Below are 27204 nucleotides of genomic sequence, written 5' to 3'. Positions count from 1 at the left end.
TACTGGTTCAATTTGCTTAGATCCAAAATGGGTCTGAGGTCCCATGTTTTCTTTGGCACTAAAAAGAAATGTGAATAAGTTTTGAATCCTATCTGGTTAGGTGGGACATTCTGGATGACACTTTTTTCTAGCAGCTTTTGTATTTCTTGTGCTGTGGCTTTCCTCTGACTTGATGGAATGTCAGGAAGTTTCTCCCTTTGACAATGAGAAAGAAGGGAAAATAGAATGTAATAACCTCTGGATATTATTCTTAGCACCCATAAATCTCTTGTGATGTTTGTCCAGGCATCTAAGTGCAAAGAGAACCGACCTTCGACTGACTGTAGAGTTAGACAGTCGGGCAGCACTTCAGGAGCACTGATAGGGCCTGTCTGAAAAAGAATCTCTAAAGCCCTGGCTCTGTGGGCCCCTTCTGCCTCTAGGCAAAATCTACCATTAAAATTTCCCCCTCTGCTCTGGAGGAATTGTCTCCATGTGAATTTTGAAAAGGTCCCTGAGATTTATGGAACCGTATTTTCTTACCACCTCTCGGGTTTCTAGAGAAGATCTGTTGTGGTGTAGAAAACTTGATCCCCATGGCAGACAGAGTATTTTCTTCTTATTCACTGTGGGTAAGCATATATTTTACTGACGGCCCAAACAAGGACATGTCATCAATTGGGGCATTAACAAAAGACTTCTTAAAGGGTTCCACAATGTTACATAACTGCATCCAGGTGTGTATCCTTATGGCGATGCACTGGCTGCTCATGAGGTCCCTTCAGCTGTGTGAGAGATTAACCTCATCAAAGCATTTGAAATAGGCAAAACAGTGGCCAGTTGAGAGGAGGTCCTTTTGAAATCTTCAACAGACACGGACTCTGAGAGAGTATTTGATAGTTCTTTAGTCACCTCTCTCTAAAGCCTAGTAAAGTGGGCCAGAAAATTTAGCAACCTCAGAGCAAACGTAGCTGAGGTGAACACTTACTTTCCAAATCTGTCCAATGCTCTGGACTCCCTGTTTGGTGGATGGACAGAAGAGCTCTGTTCTCTTAGCTCATTTTGGTGGCTACCTCCACCACTATAGCATCAACGGGGACTCCTTTTCTCTAGTGGGGTCTGTCTGCAGGTGGGGCCAAGAACTTGTCAGGGCATTTGGGGATAGGCTCAACAGTATCCAGCTCCTTCCATGACCAGCGGGAAGCCAAATCAATAAGTCCATCCACAGGGGTGTTACCCAAGATGTAGACAGGACAGAACTAAAAGCTTCCAAGAACACCAATTCTTTGGGAGGGGGTGTTTGGGATGACCAGCCACACTTCTGTTTCAGGATCTCTAGAATATCTCCAAAGAAGATGTCAACCAGTGGTTACTTGGGGGGGTCCCTCTCCTTCATCAAAATTGGTGTCTTCCATAAGAAACTTCATGGGGGGAGTCTATGTGTCTCTTCTTACATGTTGTCTTCCAGGGCACCTTTCCATGGAATATTCTGGAGAGGTGTCAGAAAAGATGGGAAGTTCCTCCACTGGACTTGGCTTGAGACTCTTTGGAACTGGCTGTCCCTGTGGAATATGTCTGACCAACTCTGAGCTCAGAATCAATGAGGCAAAAATGGTAGGATACAAAACATGAGAAGATGGTTCTCACTGGAAAGCCCTTTCCACCACCTTGAAGGCCAAGGGACCAGGAGAATCCCCGCCCTACCCCTTCAAAGCTGAATTTTCTGAAGAAGGTAGATGTAGGCCACCCCATGATCTGCACCTCAAGGGATCCAAACTGCCTAGGGCCAAAGCTCCAGTTGGAAGGTATGGTCCAACAAAACTGGAGTTAAACCTACCCCCTCAGATCTGATACCGGCACTTTGGATCTGAGACCAGTTCTGATCTGAGGGTACCAGAGCAGAACCAGAAAGGGAAAGCAGTTGAAGTGGAGGAAGAAACATTCCTTGGATCCAATGCTGAGCCTCTCAGGGATCTCAGGTCTACTTTACATTGTCGTAAGCTGACAATATCGAGTCTAATATTGTCAGCATGACAATATCACAAGTAAAGAACATTGTGCAAGTAAACGGAAATCTCTGTAAGGGGAGATTTCCATTTACCTCAATGTAGTGCTGTCTCGGAGTTGGTATATTTAAGTAGGGGGAGTGTGGGGGGCACAGCTCCCCACATGGGGGGTGCAGGGTGGCTTGCCCCCCTGCCTACGCCATTTATTTATTTTTTTTTACGTTATTCGATGTTTTACTTAATCGATCAATAAAGTTCAACCTTTATTGATTCGATTAAGTAAACTTTCGATAACGTGATACAGATGCAGGATCTCAGATCCTTGGGCTCTGAAACTACTGGACAGATCAGAGAAGGAGAAATCTTAGATGTAACAGGCATATTCATGGATCCGATAGGGGATGGAGCTTGTAAGACCCCTATCTAGATCTGAGCTCAGAGAAACTTTTGCATCATCCTATCCACATCTGCTTCCAACAAGCTTCTGGAGGACCTAGAGGAAGAGCTTGAAGGAGGCCTGGAATGCTTCTGTGGTACTTGAAGAAGCTGAGCAGGCAAGATGAGAAAAATTTCATAACATATTCAGGAGTAGCATTCCTAAAGGAAGTACCCAGCTTCAGATCTGATGACTTAGGATCCAAGGGGAAGGGAGCTGTTGGACTGATCCTAATAACTGCAGGAGCCAAAGCCTTAGGATCCAAAGGCTTCAGATCCAAATGTTGAAACATCTTCAGATCCAGAGGGGTCAAATCTGAGAGCTTCCTAGTCTTTGTTGACTGCTCCAACAAAGACCTAGGGGACTTCTAGGAGAACGCATTCAGTGCTCCAGAGGAACAGACTTACTAGGTTTGTAGTAGGTTTGACCCCCTGGAGTAGAAGAAGAGAGAAGAAAACCCCTTAAAATAAGCTTATTCCTTCTGTCTGCCAGGGCTCTCAGATTAAATGTGAGGCAGATTCTGCATGACATGTCCAAGTGCCCGAGTCCAAGGCAATAAATGCACTCCTTGTGAGCATCCAAGTTTGGGATCTTATGCCCACAAGAAGTGCATGTTTTGAAGCTTGTGGGTTTGTCTGACATAATTTCATTAGTGAGGAACAGAACAAAACACTAGAAAGAATAATCAACAGGTTACACAAGTTTTTTTTTTAATATCTAAACAGGAGAAAATGAACTAACAACTATGGTAGAAAGTAATACCCAAAAGAGAAGGATAATAGAGAGAAACAATACCAGCAATGGTAGAGAGAAAGCACAATAAAATAGTATGGAAAGGGAAAGGAAAGACAAATAACCCTGACAACCAGCAAAAACTAGAGGGAGGGATAAAAATAGTAATAAAAAATTTTGTAATAGAGAATAATCAAACTCACAATACTAGTAAAAGTGCTCAAGAGTGGAACCTATGTCTGCTCGCGAAGACAGCTAATGAGATTTTAGGCGAAAGGAATGGAGCAGGGCATTATGAGTAGAGGGGGAAGCTTGAGAGTTGGATCCAAAGTCTGATAAATGCAACAGAGTCAGATCCAAGGATCGGATCCAGACCCATAAGTGAGGAAGAATGAAAAGGATAACATCAAATTGGAAATATTCATGAAAGAGATCATTAGGCCAAGGTTAGAAGATGATGAAGCTCAACAATTAATAGCTGAGTCAGGAAGAGATGATATAACACTGGTGACATATAATCCATCAACAGTGAAGTCTCCAGGAACAGATGGTATTCCTTTGAAAGTTTGGAATTTTGGAGAGAAGAAAGTGAAAACAATCTGGAAGGTTTGGACTAACAATATTTTAAAAAGTAGGGAAGTCTCAGAAAGATGCTGTAATGGCTGTATTATCCAAAGAGGGCAAAGATCATTCAGCCTTGCTTCATGCAGACCAGTGTCAGTTTCGAAGCATGATTATAAAGTGTTTATGTTCTATATTGTCAAAGACAATGGCAAAAATGTTGCCAGAATTGATAAATATGAATCAATGTGGTTTTGCAAAGAAGAAGCAAATCACTGACAACATTAAAAGAACAATGATGATCCAGAAGGAAACAGAATTTAAGAAGACATATATATTATTAGTGGGTCTTGATGAAGAGGAAATCATTCAATAAAGTCAGTTAGGATTTTATGAGTAGGACATTGGATGTATTGCATTCCCTGATGGAATAATAGGGCTAATTAGGATAATATCTGAAGGGTCAGAAGAATTAAGGTGGAAGAGTTCATCTCTATCAAGCTGTTTATGACCACAGGAACTAGGCAGAGGTGTTCCTTTTCCCCTTTGTTATTTGCTTTATATTTAGACCACTGGCAAGAAAATAAGGGTCTCATAAATTTAAATTCAAGGATGTAACTGGTATGGTACACGAAAAAAGTTAACCTTATTTGCAGATTAATTTATTTTGTATTTGACAAATCCAGAAAAAAGGACACTTCAGTGTTGTGGGGAATTTTGAGACAATTTCAGGTCTTTTCTGGATATAAAATTAATGAAGGTAAAACAAAGGCTACAGCAGTAAATTATGGACCCGCTCATGAATTAGTTCAGCAATAGTCATATTTATGGGGATAAAGGATATGAACAAAGAGATGAAACAAAAGATAATACAAACACTGAGAAATTGGAAACTCCTGATTAGAAGATACAAGCAGTGAAAAGGTCTTCAGTCATTTTAATTTTATATACAGGTCAGGCATATTTTTATCAAGCAGATGATAAGATGAGGATGGTAATTAATAAAGAGTTGAATGAATTTATTAGGGGAGGGGAAGAAGGCAAGAGATACTTTGGTTCAGTTAATTTTCCCCATAGTACAAGTTGGTTTAGGATTACCTGATTTGAAGGGATACTTTAGAGCTCCCATACATAACACAAGTTGAAGGTTATAAATAAAAATGGAAAAGGGTAATGATGAAATGGAGGGGGGAGTGAAATATAAGCAGAGAGAAAGATTTTGAATACAGACCCTTAAAAAGAATAGCAGCAACCATATAGAAAAAGTACAGCTGTATAAGTAAAACTTACCATAACAGTAGATGTTTTAGTATACCACTGTTGAAAGAGCCACATGTGCCTGACTGTTGGAGAGCATGGAAAGTGCCCTTAGCATTTGGAAGCTGGCCAGCTGCACTGGAGTAGGACCCATATAGCTGAGGCTACTGCAGCAGTGCTCTACGTTTCAACATCATTACATTTATAAAGTAGCAGAAAGTAATCTAAGAAGTAAACCAGCACAGAACAGGAAAAAGGGCATATTACATACAAGGATTGCTGCAAGTAAGTGTACATAAAATGAGCAAGAAAGGCCTAGAGAATTTACTGGATAAAATTAACAAAAAATCTAAGATAATGGCAGCAAATAATTAGGGAGGGAATGTTAATGTGGGATGAGACCAGGCAAAGGTTTGGACTGCGGGTAAGAGAGTGTCTTCCATCCCAGGAAATGATAACAGAATATAAGCAAAGAGTGAGGGATGGGGGTGAAAATTGAAAGACCAGCTCTGGTAGAGCTTTTAGATGAGTTTACAACAGAAGCAACTGTTAAAAAGGGATAATTAGTATTGCATATAAAATACTGCATTAGAAGATACTGGGAATAGAGACTAGAAAGGTAATTTACCAGGGGATAATGGAAAGGCATTTACATGGTTCTCAAGTATGCAACAAAGTACAGAAGGTTTAGTATTTTTGCTTGGAAGTATTTGCATATATATTTTTATACTCCAAGTAGACCTCAGAGAATTATTCCTCAGGTAGACTGCAAATGCTGGAGGTGTGACAGGAAAAAAAAAGGTAACTGGAAACACTAGCATAAATGGTTAAGGTTTTTACCTCACAAGACACAAGGTACAGGGTTTTTATTCTCATCTTTGAGGGAAAGTGACTAGGCTTAAAATGGCCCATAACGGCAGCTAACCCAGTACTTACCTATGAACCTAAAAACCTATCAATGTGTAATTAGCTGGCAGATTTTCAAAATTCCCTACAGAGTCTTTTTTCAGAAATTTGGGGAACAAATCATTCTAATGCAAGAACTGATTCTTTGAGCTGGGACCTAGACTATTAATTGCCTAGACAGAGCAAGGCCTTACTAAGTTTAATGATATTAGTTACCAAAAAGCAATTAGAAGAAAATGGGAAACTGATCTAAACCAACTGTAGTTAAAGTAGTGACTATTGTAAAGGAGATAAAAGAACTTCTGGCAGGATCATTAGAAAAAGGAAAGGGTAAATCTGAATGTTGTTTCAAGGAATACAACTCACTGAAACGGCATTTAACAAAATAACAATAAAAATAGTTTTAAGTGGGGGAATGTGCTCTTCATGGGGTGTGATTGTCTGCACTCCTCACTCTAATACAATTAACTCTGTAGCAGCGACAACATAGGAAAGGGGTTATTCCTATGTCAAATTCAAAGTAAAACATTTTCATGGTACCTTATCAAATGAACTATATTTTATGCACCTTCACTCAAATACTACTACTTATTAGCTTTCATAATACTTAATAATAAATACCCTAACAATGTTATAAAACCAAACAGAAGGTTAACACACAACACAAACAGAAACAACTTAAAGTAATGCTTTAATATCCATAATTGTCATAACACTGCAACACTACTTACACAGATACACAGATGCACAGTATTCTATATAGATAACCTGACAGCAAGTTTCCCTATTACTTGATCAGGAACACAAATATTCAAAGCATTTGTACCTTCTTTTCTGTAATTTACCTTATGATCAAAGTTTACTTCATATAATCCACTATCACTGAATTTGAGGAGTGGCTGGTTAAGATCCGATTCACAAACAGCACTAAGGCCTTCTGCCCACAAGCAATATATTTCTTCATCATGCTTGTCTAGTAGAGCCAATACCTTTTCACACTTGTCAAAAATCAGTTTTCCTTCATGAGTCTGCAGAATTCTAGAACCATACAAAAGGAAGAATGATTAATTTATTGCAGGAACACTAATACAGACAAAAATGAATGCATGCCTCATGCTCATACAAGACAACCACAAGTGAACACAACTTACTGAGTGACACAAATATGGGTAAGCCTCTGAAGTCTGTTATGAGTATGGCTTTGTGGACAAAGACTGGATGAGGTTTGACTGGAACCTCCCAAAATTCTACAAATTCTGACAAGTCAAGCCAGTTAATTTCAAGCAGAATGAACATAGTTCATTTGAGAAACATTAAAACATTTAAAATCCTAAGCTTTTTTTGGTAGATAAAAAGCTTGGTTCCTGCCCCCTCCGATTGCCCTCAAGCCATAATCATCAAAGAAAATTGCAAAAATGTCCACCTAAAAGTAGCAAGCTGCCCATATGAGCTCTCAGGCACTGCATGAGTGCAATCACTTCCCATCTATATCTCTGGTCTTCATCTGCCACACTGTTGTGACTATGGGCAGAATACCAAACATAGTTCTTAATAATATTAATTTCCACAAGTATCATGCCCCTATCCATAATCACGCTTCATGACTGGAGTTTGATTTAATGTTTAAGGTATTTACCTTACAGACATAAGGTACAAGGTCTGAATCTCATTTTGGAAGTGAAATTGGCTAGGATTAAAATGGCCCTCAGGGGCAGCTAGCCTAGTAACAACTGATGAATCAGTAAACCTATGAATCTGAAGCTATGCCCAAGATCATTTTTTTCTTAGCCTGAGAATAGAATTATTTTTAAAAGTGTAATATAACTGAATGACAATGCTTAGTTCAGAGGTTCTCCTAACTAATTGTCCTACATGTAGCCTCTAAATTCATATGGCTACAGTTAAGGTAAAGAGTGGGGTATGGTTATCATAAGGGTCAAGACAGTCTTAAAGAGGCATTTTGAGAAATACCACAAACTTATTTCAGTTTTTGAGATTGCATGCCAAGTTTCAGTATGTAGTCCCCTCCCTCAAAAGTCTAACACCCTTCAAACCCAAGCTCCCAAATTTTGCACATTTCTGGACAACATATCTTTCCACTCAAGCAAAAGAAAAAGCAACCATACTGAAATGAAAATAAACAACAAGCAAAAAAAAAAAGCTTTTTAAAAATGCAATTTAACAAAATATATAACTATAAGCCAAAATGAACAGTCAGTTCCTTTCTAAAATTTAAATTCTAGGCCATCTTAATTGTACAAAGCAAATTGATTTTAAAATGCATGCACTGGTGTACACATTGAATGCCTTGTTACACCCATGGTAATATTTATGACAGCTTCAGTTTGTCGTAAAGTCTAAGAACTCAGCTAGTCTTGCATACAGTTACAGTACCATTCATTTATTCATTCATTCATTCAATAATTTACATATTTATTAATTTTTATTTATTTAATTTCTGTTTGTAAACCTGGTAGATATTTGGTGAGCATTCATTATCTCGATTCAACAATTTCACATACTGATCACGGCTTCAAATCTAATATATATAGGAAGCCCATTTTCAATAATTCTTACTTAGAATATTCTTCAAATCTGTTATCCCTTTAAAAAGAAAATAAGCATAATTAAAGTGCAGTATATAAGGGCAGCTAGGATGATATCTCAGTTTGAGGATGTTAAAAAAGATTTTATAGGTAATATGTTTTTACAGAGGGGTTATCCCCCACAGTTAATTGATGATGTGAAAGGCTACATCATATCACAGTGGTAGCTTAAGTACAAACCATTGTTGGGCTTGGGTCTTGAGCAAAATATTGATAGGCAAGACACCATGAATTATGAGAGGACCTTAATATTAGTGTATGGCCCCCATTCCAAAGATGCAAAAGATATTTTTATTAAAAATTGGAATATTTTAAGGGGTAACCCAGAATTTTATCAGTTATTTATTTTATTTTATTTTATTTTACATTTGATGACTGGGAAAGTCCGACTGGACACAGGTCCATTTTCAGTGAAGGCCCGGGGAGAAAAGCTCCACTTAAAAACAATCTAACAAATAACATTTCATGAATTACACTTTCTTCTAAATGCATGCAATATTACACAAGAACATATTGTACATTTCTTTACAGATATATGTATAGATACAATTATTGTATTCTTGAGGTTTATTGGGGATAATCCCTCATTTGTTTTTAAGACAAGGTCCGATTTAATTTCCAATTTTTGAAAGTGAAAATCCTTTAAGAGTATATGACAGGGCACAAAGAAATTTGGGTTTTGTAAGCAATGTCCTTATATTACTGCTACAGAGTCTCTTATTTTGGATAATATTACTAGGGCAAAGGCATTTTGTAAGAAAGGTAATTGTTTATCTAAAGAGTGATATATTTGGCAAAGTGCTTGGATTGTCCAGCATTTTATGAGAACAAGACAGACATGGCCCTTAGAAATAGGATATATGAACATTTATATCAGATAGGTAAGCAGAACATTAATAATGCCCTCTCTAAACATGATATGAGTAGCTCCAATTGTACTATATTTAATTTTGCTATTTTAGACCAGATTGGCCACAATCCTAGAGGTGGAGATAAGACCTTTTTGTAAGACAAAGAAATTAGATGGCAGCTTAACTCATTCACTTCAATCCAGCTCAGTAAATTTGCACTGTAACTTCCAGTGGGTGGAGCCTAAGCTTTTTGATAGAATCAAATTATGTCCTCACATTTCAAACAAATGTTCATATCTCTTCTACCATAGGGTTTATGAAAGAAGTATGAATGGCAAACTCTTCAGCACAAATTATTTTTTATAGTAGTAGTATCTTTATGTTCTAAGTCTTAAACCAAATTTTATAAGTCACAATAAACACAGTAACTATTACATATGTAAAATTTTGTAAACAACTTACAATAGCTCAGCAACCACTCAAGTCACACATATAATGTCACCAGCATTTTATTCATCTTGCTGAGAGCTTTCATGTGGGGCTAAGGAGTTTTGCCTGTGCCATTTGGTTGCTGAGATATTCAGAAAAATATGAAAATTATATCTATATAAATTAATATCATAAAAACAGTTAATATTTAACTGCAGTAGACAGAGGTCACATATTAATGCAGCTGAGTTTGTCATTGTGTAAGCTTTAAGATGAAATCTTTTAAAACATTGTACATAGCATGGTTTTGGAATTATTGATGCACATTTGAACAAGCAATATTTGACGCCTAGAGGCGTCAGTATGAATTAACTGCAGATGCACCCGGATGCGTCACTCAGATGTAATGAGTTAAGGTGAATGCCTCCAATTTTCCAGGTATTAAAGAAAATATTTCCCTTCAGCCAATTTTAAACTTAAGGTCAAATGTATTGTGAGTTTTATGGATTTTTTTACATATTTAAAATCTTATTTTAGTATATTTATCGGCTTACAATGTTTTTATTGTGTTACTATTTTTATTGGATGGTCCCTTTAAATTTTAGTGGTGTGTTTTAAATTGTTTCATTGGTTTTCAATTAAGTTAATTCCTATATATAGTTCCTACCTTCAGTAGTGTTTTGATTCTGATGAAGTCATGTTTTTGATGGATGAAAGTACTTAATCATTTTTCAATCAAGTGCTGTGTTTTAAGTGTGTTGTGTTCTGACTAACATAATTGCTACAACACTATTAGTTTTGTTGATTTTGATTTTCTGATTGTACTTCAGTGTTGCTTCACCTTTTATTATTTTATAAGTTGGACTTTTGGTGGGGAGTTGTCAGGATAGATTCACTGGATGAGATTCCATCATTATTTTCTCCGGTTCATTGTGAGGAATTTAATAAGATGAACTCGGAGATTCAGACTGTCAAGGGGGAACTTACATGGCTAATGGAGCTTATTAGCTAATTGGAAAGCACCTTACCTCAAATGCAGAAATGTATTACATGATCAGCGTTAGCTCTGAATGGAGAACACTCACACAGTGCTGTTTCTGATAGTGAAAACAATTCTAGCACTAACAACAGTGGTTTTAATTTAAAGGAGGGCTTAAATTTGAATAGAGAGGATTTATTAACCCACTTAAGTGAGGAATATTTGCAATGTGGTGCCAGACCAAAAGGGTCAGTACCAGAAAAAAAACTTATGTTGCTGTGACAGCTTCTCAGCTTAATAAAGGTACTAATAGTGTGACTGGTGCTCCCAAAGCATGTACAGAGACCACATTTTGCAGAATGAGCATTGTTCAGCTGTTAACACTGAAACTGTAAAATGGCTGACAAATTTTTAACATTTTTATTAGTAATTACTTTATTTTAATAGTGACTGTCGTATTGCAGCTCGGAATAATGGAGAAAAGGATTGTGTAATTCTTGTGAATCTTTAAAAGATTTGATTATTTTGTTTGAGAAGAAATTATGTAAAGTTAAACAGCTGCAAATGGACAATGTTTATCTTACTAAATGTATTGAATTGGAAATTGTTTCTCAGGGCTTAAGAATATTTTAAATGCCCTTAGGACTTGATTTAACTGATGAAATGTGTGATGAATTTTCAAATTATTTGATGTTTGGTTTTGATTTTATGAAATTAATTATTATATATAATGATGCTAAGTTAAGTTCTTTGTTAAGTGAAGTAGAAAAACTCAATTGTGACATTAAAAAAATGATTTTTAAACAATGGGAGGGATTTTATAGAAAGCAATTTATTATTGTGGAAAAGAAATGTTCCAGAATATATGTGAAGAAAAATAATAAGATAAGTAGGAAACTTAATGAATACCATTACAGATAGGCTTATTCTTTGAATAAATTTTATAGGAATAATTTGATACTAAGGGGCCAATAAATGGATTTTTAAAGAATAGAAAAAAAAGGATGTTGCCTAAAAAGGTGACACTTCAAAGTTTTATTCCTAAAAGAGACAGGGATTCCAGTACAGGAGCCAAAACCATTTGGATTCAGGCCAGAGGAAATTTTCAAAATCCACACAAGTGGGAACAACAAGAAGGGAACTAGCATCACAATCGATAGAAATAACTAACAGTTAAATTTATACTTACAATGACTTTCACATCTATAATTATTCAAAGCAAGAAATTGTAAAATAGCATTTTTCTTTATTCTCTAAAGGGTTAAAATGTATACCCACAAAGAAATTTAATTTAGTAGATACTCTTACTGAAACTAAGTTTTTTGTCAGGAAATTGAATTTGGCTATATATTTTAAAGATAGAAGGAATGAAGAAAAGAATACTAATGCACTTGTTTTACAGAAAATAAGTACATTCAATCTTCCACTACGCCCCCACTTTATCTGTTTTGGAGAACACAATAACTGATGATTTCCATAATTTACAGGTAAAATCCAAAAAAAAAAAGGTTGAATCTCTATAATCTAACTAAGGAAGATTATTTCAGGAGCTTAGGAATGACAATTCTATTTGAATAATGAAACTTGATAAAGGTGGGGGATAGTTTTATTGGATTCATTAGAATATTATAAAGTTATGCATGATATTTTAGGAGATACTGACACTTATGTTCCAGTATCATTAAATGAAATTAATACAGCATATACAATAATTGATTCTTATTTAGAAGACTATTTACTAGATCAGCAATTAACTTATAATGTTTATAATTATTCAATCATTAAGAAACCAGAAAATAGCTATAATATTTGAAATTCCCAAGATCCACAAGAGTATTGAAAAGCCATCATTGTGTCCAATTGTTTCTGGAAGTAGGTCTAAGACATACCCCTTGGATGTAGTAGTAGACAGATGGTTAAAACCCATTTATTCCAAAGTGGAGCATTTAGTCATGGGTTCTTGGGATTTTCTAGGACATTTAAAGGATGTTTTATGGTCTAGAGATTTAATTTTTGTCACTGTTGAAGCCATAGACATATTTACCAACAGAGAGAGGTTTACAGTTTTCTGTAGTAGTATGCTGAAGTATTCTATTTTCGGCATTGATAAGTTGAATTTAATTAATGAACTTATGACCTTAGTTTTAGAAAATAATTTTATTTTGTTGGAGGTGAGATACTATAAACAAGTAAAGGGAGTAGCTATTGCCGCCTCATGTGTCCCTATATATGCAAATTTTGTAATGCTTGAATGGGAATTCAGTTATACATTTGAGAATAGTTGTTTTAAATATGTTAAATTATATGTTAGATTTTTAGACAACATATTTATTTTGTGGAAAGGGTCTGAACAGCAAGTGAATGATGTTATGAATTATTTAAATCAAATGCCCTATTTTTTAAAGTTTACACATTATTTTAGTAGGGTGAGCATTTATTATCTTGATACAACAATTTCACATACTGAACATGGTCCTTATATTATTGATTTAGGGTCACTTATTTTAGATGATATTACTAGGACAAAGATGTTTTTTAAGAAAGGTAATGTAAGTGAATGATGTATTTTACAAAGTGTTTGGATTACCCAGCATTTTATGTGGGCAGGACAGACAGGGCTCTTAGAAATAGGATATATGAACATTTATATCAGATAGGTAAGCAGAACATTAATCCCCTCTCTAAACATCTTATGAGTATCCTCGATTGTACTATATTTAATTTTGCTATTTTAGACCAGATTGGTCACAATCCTAGAGGTGGATATAAGACCCTTTTGTAAGACAAAGACATTAGATGGCAGCTTAAGTTGAATGCCTCCAGTTTTCCAGGTATTAATTTAATGAAAATATTTTTCTTCAGCTAATTTTAAACTTAAGGTTAAATGTATTGAGTTTTATGGATTTTTTACACACACACACACATATATATATATATATATATATATATATATATATATATATATATATGTAAAATATATATATATATATATATATATATATATATATATATATATATATCTTATTTCAGTATATTTATCAACTTACAATGTTTTTATTCTGTTACTATTTTTTTTATTGGATGGCCCCTTTAAATTTTAGTTGTGTGTTTTAAATTGTTTCAACAGTCTTCAGTTAAGTTCATTCTTGTATATAGCTCCTTCCTTCAGTAGTGTTTTGATTCTGATGAAGTCCTTGTTTTTGCTGGACGAAAGCGCTTAACCATTTTGCATAAAGTGTTAGTTTTTAAGTGTGTCGTGTTCCAAATGACTTGACTGCTGCAACACTATTAGCTTTGTTGATTTTGATTTTTATTTTCTGGTTGTGCTTCAGTGTCACTTCACTTATTTTTATTTTATTTACTGTTAGATATTTGGTCACAAAATGCTTTTCAGCCATGACACAAGAGATTTCCAAATTTAGAATACTAAAGTATGGAAGTTCAATCAACCACAACCCAAGAGATTTCCAAATCTAGAATACTAAACGATGGTATATTTAGAAAAGGCATTAAAATTAACTTTTTGCTAGTATTTGGAATTTGTCAATTCCACCACTGACTGCACCCCATCTGCTTACTTATTCCTTCCACTGGACAAGAACCATGCATCCACAAAAGGAACAAGGGCAATACAGCCAAATTATTCCCTATCAAGAGAGTTTTATTAGCCCATTTATTCACCCAGTTGGCAAAGGTCAGGTGGTAGGGAGCAGGCTAGCCTACCAATCCTGTGTCGTTCATAACCCCCATCTCTGTTGGCAACTTGCAGTTTCTGCAGTTGCTGCCAATTAAAAAGGGCATGCTATGCTTCCACACTTGCCTCATTGGTTAAGCACTGCACTGCCTATGCAGCTCAAGCCTGCTGGGCTTCTGCTGCAGGTGATCACCCACCCATCACCAGTTGAAACCAGGGCAGAGAGCTGAACTGTCTCCCCTCAGGATGGGCGAGGCACTACAGGCAACTCACTCCCTTCCACTCAGTCAGGTCACTCCAGCACAGATTCCACTAATCAAATGCAGGTTCTGAGTCATAGTCAGGGCTTCATTCCTCTGTGCCAAAGGGCTTTGAGAAAAGTAACTTTTAATCTGTCATTTTCTGTGACAGGCAAAGCCACCCCCCCCCCAATCTCTATATAGTAATCCTAGCCCCTCCTGTCCTCAACCTATTATTCTTACCTTTGAGTCAACTGATCTCAGAGATAAGAAAAAACACTTATAGTTTCAAATATCTCAAACTGAAATTGTGGCAGTAAGCAGAGAACTATACATGGGTATCTATCCCTTAGAGATGCAGGCTTATTTCAGGCATATCCTTACTCAACAGTGTAACCCTAGTGTCAGAATTACAGTTATTGTGATTGGCTAGGGCTTCATGCCATAATTAATCCTGAAGGTTGGATTTGATTTTGCCAGGCAGTGTATGTGAAAATGCATGTATGTTACAAGCATTATAAAATCAAAGGGATGGGTTAGTCATAAGCAAGGGAATTGTACTCATTTCTAAATGTCTGAATTCTGAATGACAACTAGCAGCATAACCCTAGACCTAAAGGTTATAGCTAGGATCATAGCTGAAGATAAGATTATCATGGACTCTGGGGACTCTGTTCACCTTAAGGAGGTCATTTGAGTAAACAAGGTTTATTTCAATTTTATTCCTAACCAGAATCCCAGCCTTAGGCCCCAGATTTAAGATTAGAGTTAAATGGGCTACATTTACACAGAAATGCATTTGCTTTAAAAAGCAGAAATTCTGGCAGCTATCTAGTGACTACCCACTCCAGCTGGTGACATTTGGGGACCCAACAATATGCTTTTAATACACCAGCAAAGGAAACTGCATGTCTGACTGCATTCACTCCTTCAGAATAAATTTTCAGTACAGTGGGCTAGACACACACAAACACACACACACACACACACACACACACACACACACACACACACACACACACACACACACACACACACACACACACTTTATTAATATGTGCCTTTTAAAACTACATTTGTAGATGGATGGTATGGAATGTGTAAGTATCCCTTGACTGCCTTCTGTAGGTCTGATTCAATCTTAAAATGCTTTTCATACCACTGCAATTCTGTACAACACAGAGATGCATTTTGCCAACTACTCTGTTTTACCCATGGTACTTCCGAAGGTGATAATCCCTTGCAAAGAGATTTTCCTCATCATTATTATATTATGGGTTAGGAACAAACTCTTAATTAAATTATGAATTTCCTGTCCCTGTAGAACTAATCTAATCTGTTATAGATTATGTCAGCTGGTATAATCTTTCCAGAATGGCTGTTCCATTTAGATACAATTCTCACTGGAAACATTTATTACATTTGAAATTCCTCAGAAGTCTGTTTTTCCCTTACATATTAGATAATTTGAGACCCAGGCATTCTTTTAAGAATAAATCACAAGTAGCTTTATAAACAAAAATAATTCTTAGATGCCTGTAGGAAAATGAGAAAAATGTTAAGGTCTTAAACCTGTCACATGACCTAGTGGCATTAAGAAAACTCATTCTTTTTTGCAATTAAGTAATAAGGTAAGCAAGTAAGTAAGAATTTTGACTAAGGATACCATAGACAGTTATTTTCAATTTTTAATGACTGATGTTCATAAATAGTGTAATTAAGAGTTTGTTTCTATATAACATAATACATTTGTTAATATACCCATTAATTTACAAGCCCCAATTCATAAATCTGAGAACTAAGGTTCTCTTCTACTAAAGCCCCTGGTCTTTGAAACAGACACCATTTTTAACTGTTGTTTAACAGTGAAATGCATTTATCTATTATAATAGTCCCAAAATCATATATTTGGTTTCCTTAACATAGAATGACAAATCGTCACAAGTCCAGTTATTTAGATTTTTTAAATTTGGTTGTAAAACAATAGCATCTTCTGCACAAGACACAGTCACACAAAAGAAAGTTTTATCTAGCCTGTCATCTGTGCAAGTGTTGAATACTCTATTATTAAAAATCAAATTTCTAATGTATGTTAAATAAACAGAGTCTAAGAACTGACCCTTACTGTATACTCTGACTTATCTCTACCCGTGCAGAACATAATCCTTCAAGTTCTACTACCCAATATTTATCATTTAACCAATTGTATGACCAAGACTTTAGGATAGAGTTAAGGCTTAATTTGATTGCATCAAACATCAGTAGAAACTGGTTATCAAGTAGAATACTTGTAAGAAGTCAGTATATAATGCAGCTACTTGAAAACCGTAGCGGATATAGCATTAGTTGTTGTGTCTTTCAGCTTTTCCCGGTTAGGGGTCGCCACAGCGGAACTCCAGTCCGCTAATGATTGGTAGTAGATTTTTACATGCCGAGTTGCCGGCCCTGATGCACAACCTTCAACAAAGGTACACCCATTCATGCATGTCTTCACACAGAAGATGCTCTAGCTGAGATTCGAACAGGACAACGTCAAACTGTGAGGCGACAACGCTACCGCAGCACCACCACCACAGCAGATATAGCATTAGTATAGAATTCAAAATTGCATGCAGTAGTTCTAGTTCATCTGTTAAATTACAAGCCTTTCATGAGGTCTGAACAATTTTCCTCAATAAAGGTACTGAGCATCACTACATATGGCCAGCTCAAAATGGCACAAGTTGAATTTTGGCAGAAATTTTCTCATCCTGAACATGTTCGATAAATCTACCATATTCAACCTCTTCTTAAACTTCTAGAACTGTTCTCTTTAAACCTAATTATAAATGTCTCTTCTACTACAATATTTAAAATGTATGTATTTTTAATTAGTGGTTTACGAGAAATCCTGGCCAATTCTCTTAGAATGTGTGCCTACTGATTAAAATATAATAAGCTTTATGGTCTGAGAAGCCTTCTAGGTGAAAGCACTTACCATGTTTGTCTTGGCCAGTGAATAAATTTGTTTTATGAATTTTTCTGTTGCTCCTGCATCCTATTATTGGTTGTTGAATACGTATGCTTCATTGGACTGTTTTGCACGTTGAATGTTCCATGTTATTTGCTGCCTTGTTTCGCTCTTGCACTGGGTTGTTTTACTTATTTATATATAATAAGCTTTATTATTACAGATTAAGGAAAACTTGGGTAAGCAGGCATTTAGGGAACATATCTGTGATTTTACATATGCATATTTTTTTGCAGAGGATCAATACTATTAATGCTGTGCAGCATGAGAAAGGTATTTTCCAATATGGAAGAGTGAGAACCTGTGATATGATATCACACTCAGTGCAATATGGACCGTTGGAGCTGCTCATCTGTTTGGCTATAAAATTCAAAATGCTTACTGAATCTTTATCAAAAATAATACTATTTCAATCTTTTCTCCTTTTCTCTTTTGTAAGCTACTCACTATTGGTCTGCAACACTAAAAAATGTTTAAGCCAGCCTTGCAATATGTGATAATGATTAAGAAAAACAGTTATTGCAAAGGCAAAAACCTGTCCATGAAAAACATTTTTCAAAATAATCCGCACCAAATAGGAATAACCCTAAATGCTATATCTAATGAACTTGAGTGCCAAGGGGCACTGCACTGAAATAGCATTGCACTTACCAAAAGAATACTCCAAGTTTATCATCAAACTACAATTTTTTTTCCACAAGCACAAAGCCTGGCAATAATGATGCCCAACATATACCACTATCAAAGATCTGTATGCTTCTGTAAGTATTATCCAAGTTAGTCTATCTTCTTATCCTAATATGATTAAGTTTTTTGTAAACCAAAATACTCATGTGGTCCCATTATTACATATATTTTCTGAAACCTTGGAAGTATCTCGATAGAGTTTCTTACATTGAAATTACACTGACTAGCTTTACTTCAGAGCTATGATATGTATGAGATAAAACACACCATCCTGAGACAGAAGTTCAAGATATTAAAACCTTAACTACCAGAGTCAATGAAACAAAACACTGGCAAAAGCAAAACACAATGTTGAAACCAAGTAATTAAATGGGATGGCTACTGGTCTTCAACCCACAGTAGGAAAAAATAGCTTTAACTGATAAAGAATATAACATTTCTGAATGCAAGCAATACAATCATGAGATTCATTCTTAATATGAAATCTCTGTGTATATCTGGGTTCAATGAAGATTAGTATTCTATATTCAACAGTGTCTTATAGTGGACTATTGAGGATAACATAGAACTCATGTATTCTTGCGATTATGCAAGAAACACAGAATTTCCAAAGATTAAGAGAAAAATTAGAGAAAAGAAAAAAACATTTGCACAAGAAAAACTGTCAAAGGCTTCAAATGCAAATATATATTCATTAATACAATAGAACCATGAAAACATTATATAGACCAAGAAACTTTGGGCCATTTGAAAAAAGAAGTAACACAGGAAGTGTGAAAATACAAAAAACAATGCCTAGAGATTTTTGAAGGGTATAAAAGGAAATGTGGACATGGAAAATAAAGAGATTTGATATGGTTCAATGCAGGTGGGCAAGCCTGGGATTTATGAAGAAGAGCCAAGCCAAGGGTCTGACTTGACTCTTAGAGCCCAATAAGAGCCAAGCCACAGCAGACAATCACAGCAATAACTCTGTTAAAATAACTATATCTGGAAGTCCAGAGGTTATTATTTAAGTAACAAAAAAATACTACAGTTACAGCTAGACACTGACATTGCCAGCAGTCACTCAATGAATGAATGCTGATGGTATGCTGATCACACTTCCTAACAGCATGCACTCAGTCACCGCCTTCTCTGTGCCCAAAATACAGGTCTGCCGACAATGAAAAATGGGAAAAAATTATAAGCAATAGCACAGAAGTACACCACTCTGTATGCAAGAACAAGAGTGTTACTCTGGCATGTGAAAAAATTAAATTTTCCCCCTTCTGATCTAATGATGATTTAGTGCACAGTAATTCAACCACACTTCACAAGAAATGGTCAAACATCCTCAAGACAAAAACTAGATACACTTATTAAATGTAACAACAAAAAAATTGTGAAATGCTGGCTTTTGTTAGCTTTATGAAAAAAACCATACTTCAGTTCCCTTAAGACAACCCACAGTAAAAAAAAAAAAAATCATTATTCTTAATAACCTATTTGGGTACAAGATACACACACTGTCCCACTGGATTCTGCCCCTTCTGAGAAGGTACATCACCTCTGGCTGTAAAGTTGCTACAAAATATAATAATAATGGCAAACTTTGCTCATTGATGGATACTGCCCCCAACAAACCATATTAACCATAACGGTCTTTTGCTCTCATGTATTGTATGTCCCCAAAAAATGATAGCACCTTTCTGTACACCAATTTCTCACTCAAAAAAAAATGAAAAATGCAAGAACTACAGTAGCATTTTACTATGTCTGCTTGTGTTTAGTAAAAAATACTCTGCCTCCAAGTCATAATCCTTTTATCCGCTAGCAGTAATTATATCATAGCAGTGTGCTTTCATGTACAAGATGGCTCCAGACCTCTTCTCCAAAAAGGCAGTCCAGTTTTCTGTACATATCTGATGCTTGATGGTGAGGGGAGTGAAAGAAAAAAGAAACAGCTACTACAATAATATAGTTATTTTAACATGTTGCTCTTGAACACATATACTCACCCCTAAACGTACACTAAGCACCATTCAGAGATTCACAGTACCAAGCTAAAATCAGGGTTAATTATGAAACTGGGCTTTACACTCAATAAAAACAAAGAAATACAAGATAATTCTGCCTATTGCTCTCCTTAGCATTGGGAGTGTTTTCCAAGCTCTCCTGATCTCTTTTTCTCTCACTGAAACAGGAAACATGCAAGCACTCTGGAGTAAAATAAATAATGCACCCCTCATTATAAAAAGGAGCTACAAATCTTTTTATAAAAGAATTCCCCAACTACAATCTCTTGCAATAGTCTTCTCCTATGAAAATGTTTTAAATCTTTTTCTTTTTCATTACTATGTCAAATGACACTACCCTACCTTGTATTCCAGCCAACCTCAACGCTTAGATATGCAGACCTGACCTAACAGAAAGCACTCACGGCCTGCAGGTCTGGTTTGAATCCACAGTCAGCAGATACTCAAAAAAATTGTGATTATGGCTCTGCTCTTTCTTGGCTGCTTAACCTGCTGGATCATAAGCCAGAGCAAAGCTTATACTCAGGCTTGAGCCAAGCTCACGCCAGTTCTGACTTCCTACCTGTATGATACAATATTTATGTAAAGGAGAAAGTCAAACTAATCAATGCAAAAAAGCAGCTCCAAATACATTTGAAGAGAAATACAAGCAATGACACCCAGATATAGAAAAGTTCACAATACAAAAAACAAGCTGACAAAGGGAGAATGTAGAACAGAAGATTAGTAAAATAGAAGTTAAACAAATAGAAGCTGAAGTTATGCAATACCTGCAAAGTGAAGGATTTAGTACCTTCAGTAGGAAACCAGTAATACCTCTCAACTGTACAGATTTTTGCAGAATGTCCAGATTTTTGCCTCATATTTCTGGTCTGTTTCTCATACAATTGTGGCTTACTGGCAAATCATTCACAAAACATGGGTTGAAGTCAGAAAAATAATGATAGATGTCTGAGTTTCAGACTTCATACCATTCAGAAATGTCATGCTAATGCAAAACCTATTATTTTATCAATGTTCTAAGTTTGTAAGAGCAATATTTAAAAAGTGTCCCTATTTTTGGGCCTTCGTCCCCCCATTATTTATGGCTTTGTCCAGATTTCTTGCTCTAAAGAAGCTGAGAGGTATGAAAAAGTTTAGTTGGAGTTGCACAGAAAGGGAAGGAGCAAGAAACAGTGGTAATTCTGATACAGTCAGTGTTCTAGAGTGACAGTCCAGTGAGTTCTTATATGAAACAGCAATGGAAGACTTAGGATGCAGCTGAAGAGAATATATAACACAGGAAGATGTTCTGGAAACTTCTGCAGAATGCCCACGGGAAACAGAAAACAAAGAAATGTGCTTTCAGTTTAGAAGACAATGATCTAAGGGAAGAGTTGCTTAATTTAATACAGATGGATAGAAATATTAAAATCAATGAAAAAAATAGATTACAGAAAGTCAATATGATCCAAAAATCTAGAAGTCTGATAAAACAAATAACACCTTAATCAAGACTATTATCAGAAATGTATGTGATATAACAGAAGTAAATAGTCATCTGTTTGTTTAAATAACATTGTAACTAGTGCATCCTTACATATAATCTAAAGTGCTGATCCGTCCTTTGCAATTGTTGAATTATCTTAGCTGTATAATTGTAGACAGATAGTAGTTGTTTCTCTAGCTAGCTTATTCAACTGCTCTGCCATTTTATTATTGTTGCAGCCATTAATTCGCAGCATATTAGGTTATTATTGAATATGTTGCAATGTCGCAGCCATTATTTTGAAGTATATTATGTTATTTTTGCACCTGTAGCATTTGGTAATTGCTATAGTATCAGTTGTTTGTGCTTTATTGTTCTCTATCTACTCCTTTCATTTCACCTCCCCTTATCATTTGTTTTTATTTTTTTGTCTTATAGCCCTTACATCTACCTCTGTTTCAGTCTCTCCTGGCCACTGTTTTCATTTGGTTGACCTGGATTAAGATGACCCTCCCTGGTGATTACCGGGTCCAGTGGCTCATTAAAACTTGCAGCAATCACTTTAAGTTTGTTTGTGTCTTTCGGCTTTTCCCGGTTAGGGGTCGCCACAGCGGAACTCCAGTTCGCTAATGATTGGTAGTTGATTTTTACGTACCGGGTTACCAGCCCTGATGCACAACCTTCAACAAAGGTACACCCATTCATGCATGTCTCCACGCAGAAGATGCTCTAGCTGTGAATCGAACCGGACAGAGTCTTACTGTGAGGTGACAATGCTACCGCAGCACCACCACCACGGGTTTTGCAGCAACCACTTTACGTATGTGTTAAAATTGAAGAAAAGCTCATAGTAACAAAGTGTAGCCTGTTTAACTCCTTAGGTGGGTTTACCATTTTACAATTGAGGATCCAAGCAGCCCAAAATTTTCTTCCCTTCTCTCTCTCTATTGTATATTTTCCCTGTACCATACTCTATACCTAGCTATCTTTTTTCCCTCTCCCTTGCCTCACTACTTGCTCTTTTATTTATATCACTTTGTTTCTCTCTTTACATTCCCCACTTAGTTTCCTGTTCCATATCTTGCCATTAGGCTAACCTAGCTGAACTGCATTTTTACTGTTTGTATACCTTGCCTTGTAGATATATAGCTTTTTTGTCCTTAATACCTTGGTAGTACCCACTTTCTTTCGATATTGCAGCCCTTGTAATTATTGATTGACTTCTTGAAACTAGTGATTCCCGACCTGAGTGTAGGCCCGCTCCGTTCACCCTCGCTACACTCAGGCTCACGCCGCTCCTCTACCCTACCCCCATTCCCACCCACCACCAAGCTCCTGCAACTTCTAGTTAACCAGACCACACCCCTCTATGACAACACCCATTTAACACCAATCCACCATCTTATCCAATTAACATCATACCTTTCTTGTCTTCACTCACCTTCCAAGGCAAATTAAAAAAAAGACTTATAAGGTACCATAAAATACCTTTCTCTCCCACTACCACACATATACTTTTTTTCACATACCCATTTTCACCTGGCCTCCACCTATTACTCTTCATCTCAACCTATCTATTATCAAACTCTTAACCCTCCACTTTGTTTCTACTACTCCACCTCTACTTATCCCATCCTATTTTCTTAATACACCCATTTCAAACACCTCTATTTAAATTATTTAACTTTTACCCCACAAGTCTGTTAATTCCCTTTAACCCCTTTCTTTCTTATTCAGTATTTAATAACAGCTCTACAATGCCCTCAAAAACACTTACCATCTCTCTCAGTCTTATACTAGCTCTGCGATCCCTTGCCCTGTACTTTTTCTCATACCAAACCCACCTTCCCAGACATTACCCCTCTCCCACATTTCCTATCATATCAGGCCATTGTCATAATAAGGCCCCTGTTTTTATCTCTCCTCATCTTTTTCTTCCCTCTCAACACTACTCTTCTCTCTTAGGTATTTTAACACACACAGCCCTGCCAATAACATAGCTTTACATAAATAACAGAGTATCTTCCAAACTAAAATTACTTATCCAGCACTCTATTACCTATATCAAACTCCATGCTCCGCTATCACTACCTACTCTAACCCACCCCTTCACCATCCTCAAATTCTAATTTCCCCACTACATTTATACTACCCCTAAAAAATGTAACTCTGACCTTCTCATCATAAATTGCAACCTAGGAGCCTCCTCAATAAAGTCCATGAATTTCACACTGCCATTGCCCTTTGCTCCCCAGACATAGCCATTATAACCAAAACCTGTCTTAAGTCCCATATAAAATCAGAAGAACTGTTTCCTAATGGGTATAATATCCTCAGAAAAGATAGATTATCTAAACATGATGGAGGCATCGCTATCATGTACAAGGGTGACCTTAATGTAGTTCAACTTAACTCCACCACACCTAACCTCGTTAATTCATAAATCTTAGCTGCTAAACTAGATATAAATAAACATGCCTATTGTCATAATAGCTATCTACCCCCCCCCCACAAATAACCTCCACAATATTGAAAATATCCTTGAATGGGCCTCCACTAACATTAACCTTGAAACAGTTATACTAGGTGACTTTAACCTCGACTGGTTCAACTGCTCCTCTAGTTCACCAAAAATTTTATAAACTTATATAACTACAATCAGAAATATTCACCATCCAACACGCATAATAGACAAGCATACAAACAGACATTCCACCCTTGACTGGATTCTGACTAACAAATCTAACATTAACTATGAAGCAGGTTGTCTGCTTGACACTTTGAGTGATCACTTCCCTGCATATATAATAAGGAAAAATGAAGACAACTGTAGTAATATTATATTCCAATACATTTGTAGCAAAAAACAATTTTTCCCATCCATATTTAACACACTCCTTAGACAACATAACCGGGCACCTCTAAAAACTCTACAACTAGACCTTGCCATGCAGTACTTTAATAATGCTTTCCTGCAAACATTAAATATGCTTGACCCACTCAGGAAGATTCATACCAAAACCAAAAAAACTCTCCTGGCTAGCAAAAGAAACAATCCTGTTACTCAAGCAAAGGGATAAAGTGTGGTCTCTTTATCTTACTAACAGAAGTAATGCTAATCTCACTAGCTACCAGCAACTCTGAAATGAAGCCAAGAAGTAAACCAAATAAGATAAAAAAAGTATTCTTCCAATCTTGTCAACTAAAATTCCAAAAATAATTCCTAAGAAATTCTGGCAATCTATTAACTTCCTTCTTAACCCTGGAAAATGCACTACCCCAGTCCCAACAACTACAGACTGTATAGCCACCCAATTAAATTCCCATTTATTAACTCAATAACCTCAATACCAAACAATATTACTAATTCTCCTCATTCAATACCCACCCCACTATCCAACCACCTTATTATTTCAAATTTGAACCCATCCAAACTAGTTACATAAAAAAGTCTCTCTAAGGTAAAATCATGTACTCTTGCCACTGATCAACTACCTGGAGACTTCCTAAAACTAGCAGCCGCATCCATTGCATACTGTATATCTATTCTAATCAACTATTCTATCTCTGAACAGTATATACCTCTTTTATGGAAAATATCCCATGTCTTACCACTTCATGAAGGTGGTCCCTCAACAAATATATCCAACTATAGATCTATAGCCATTCTCTTGCTTCTAGCCAAAATTTTAGAAAAGTGTATTCACAAATATTAGACTACTTACTGAAGAATAACCTCCCATCTGATACACAACATGGCTTTCGACCCAAACACAGTACTAATACAGCCCTCATAAGTTTTGCCAGTTCCATCAATCATCTCAAAACCAACAACCAACTTGTCTCTGCCATCTTCCTCAACATGTCAAAAGCCTTTGACACTATCTCATCAAATCCTTTTAAATAAACCATCCTCCTATAACTTCTGTCTCAAAGCTGTAAGCTGGTTCCATAGCTACCTCTCTAATATAAAACAGGCCACCTTATGGGATAAAAAACTCTTCCCCCTGCTACCCATCTCCATGGAGGTGCCTCAAGGATCAATCTTTGGACCACTACTGTATTAATGACCTCAGCTCTGTCGCTAACCCTGCCAAAATCATACAATACGCAGATGACGCATTCCTCATCTGTTCAGCTCTCACTATCAATGTCCTCCAAATAAAAACTCAGACTGCCATGAATAATATCGAATACTACTTAGCAGCCCATCAACTTATACTAAACCCTAATAAAATGAAGCTTATGGTCTTTTCAAATGCCCCCCCTACTGAATAATTATCCACCTCTCTCTATTTTTCTTCCAATGGCACTACAATAGAACATATCGAACAAAATTGCTCGGGCTCACTACTGACAATGCATTGAGAATTGACAAACATATAGCACTGACAATTAAAAAAGTCCATGTAAAACTTGGTACCCTCTATAGGGCCAGACCCTATCTCACCAACCATGCCAGACTTGCAACAGCAAGAACCCACCTGTTATCCTCACTACTTTACTATTCGCAAATACTCACCAACCTTCATAAAGTAGAATTAAATAACCCTGAATCTTGTTATAACAAGATAGACACATTTGCATGTAACCAGCCTCAAAAATCACATCACTGTACTGCCCTCCATCACTTGGGCTGGTTAGAACTACCAAACTTACTCACATTAAATCAACTATTAATCGCTATTCAGTCTTGTACAAACCCAATTACTGCCCAGCTCTATCTGACCTTGTTCAACCCTATATTAACCTTAAATCCTTAGGTCTGCTGATGAAGTGCTGCTTAAAGTTAACAAAACACATAACTCATGTGGAGACTCCTTATATTGTCATAAAATTGCCAAATACTGGAACTCCATTCCCCAACATATTCTATCCATCAATAATACCCACAACTTCAAACAAGCCCTAAAACATTACTTATCTACTCACTGGATATGTTTATGGTCTCCTCCAGATTAACCCTGTCTCTATCTCTCCTTTTTTATGTCTCTCTTCTTCTTCTCACATAACCTTGTGTTCTCCTTGATGAAATTTCATCCTTTCTTTACATACCTTTAAATTTTCTTTGCTACTAGTTCTAACAAAAAAAAAAGATTGTACTGTATTCTCTGATTTTTTAAATGCTGTCTCTCTTTAATAACCCTTTTGTTAATATGTAATCCATACAGTTGTATTTTTTATAGCTTTGTACAATTATGTTGCCTATGTGGAGCTTTTTTCCCTGGGTCTCTGCTGAAAATGGGCTATGTTGCCAGTCGGACATTACCCAGTAAACAAATGTAAATAAATATATTACTATGCAGCTAAATTAATAACAGATGAGAGATTTTGTACAATGGTTAA

At 36.2% G+C, this 27204-nt stretch overlaps 1 protein-coding gene across 1 annotated transcript in view; it reads right to left on the bottom strand.

Annotated features, from left to right (window-relative positions):
• LOC122805262 (dynein axonemal heavy chain 11-like) overlaps positions 1-27204 on the bottom strand; it is a 4596980-nt gene that overhangs the window by 3947558 nt on the left and 622218 nt on the right. The window contains exon 9 of the mRNA XM_044075350.1: positions 6723-6915. Within this exon, the coding sequence (XP_043931285.1) occupies positions 6723-6915 (193 nt within the window). The remainder of the gene's footprint in view (positions 1-6722; positions 6916-27204) is intronic.

This window comes from Protopterus annectens, chromosome 6.part1 (assembly GCF_019279795.1).
Source record: "Protopterus annectens isolate FY-2018-M chromosome 6.part1, PAN1.0, whole genome shotgun sequence".
In the NCBI taxonomy this organism is placed as follows: Eukaryota; Metazoa; Chordata; order Ceratodontiformes; family Protopteridae; genus Protopterus; species Protopterus annectens.
Note: the sequence above shows the minus strand (reverse complement) of the source record. Positions and strands in the feature narration are given on the sequence as shown.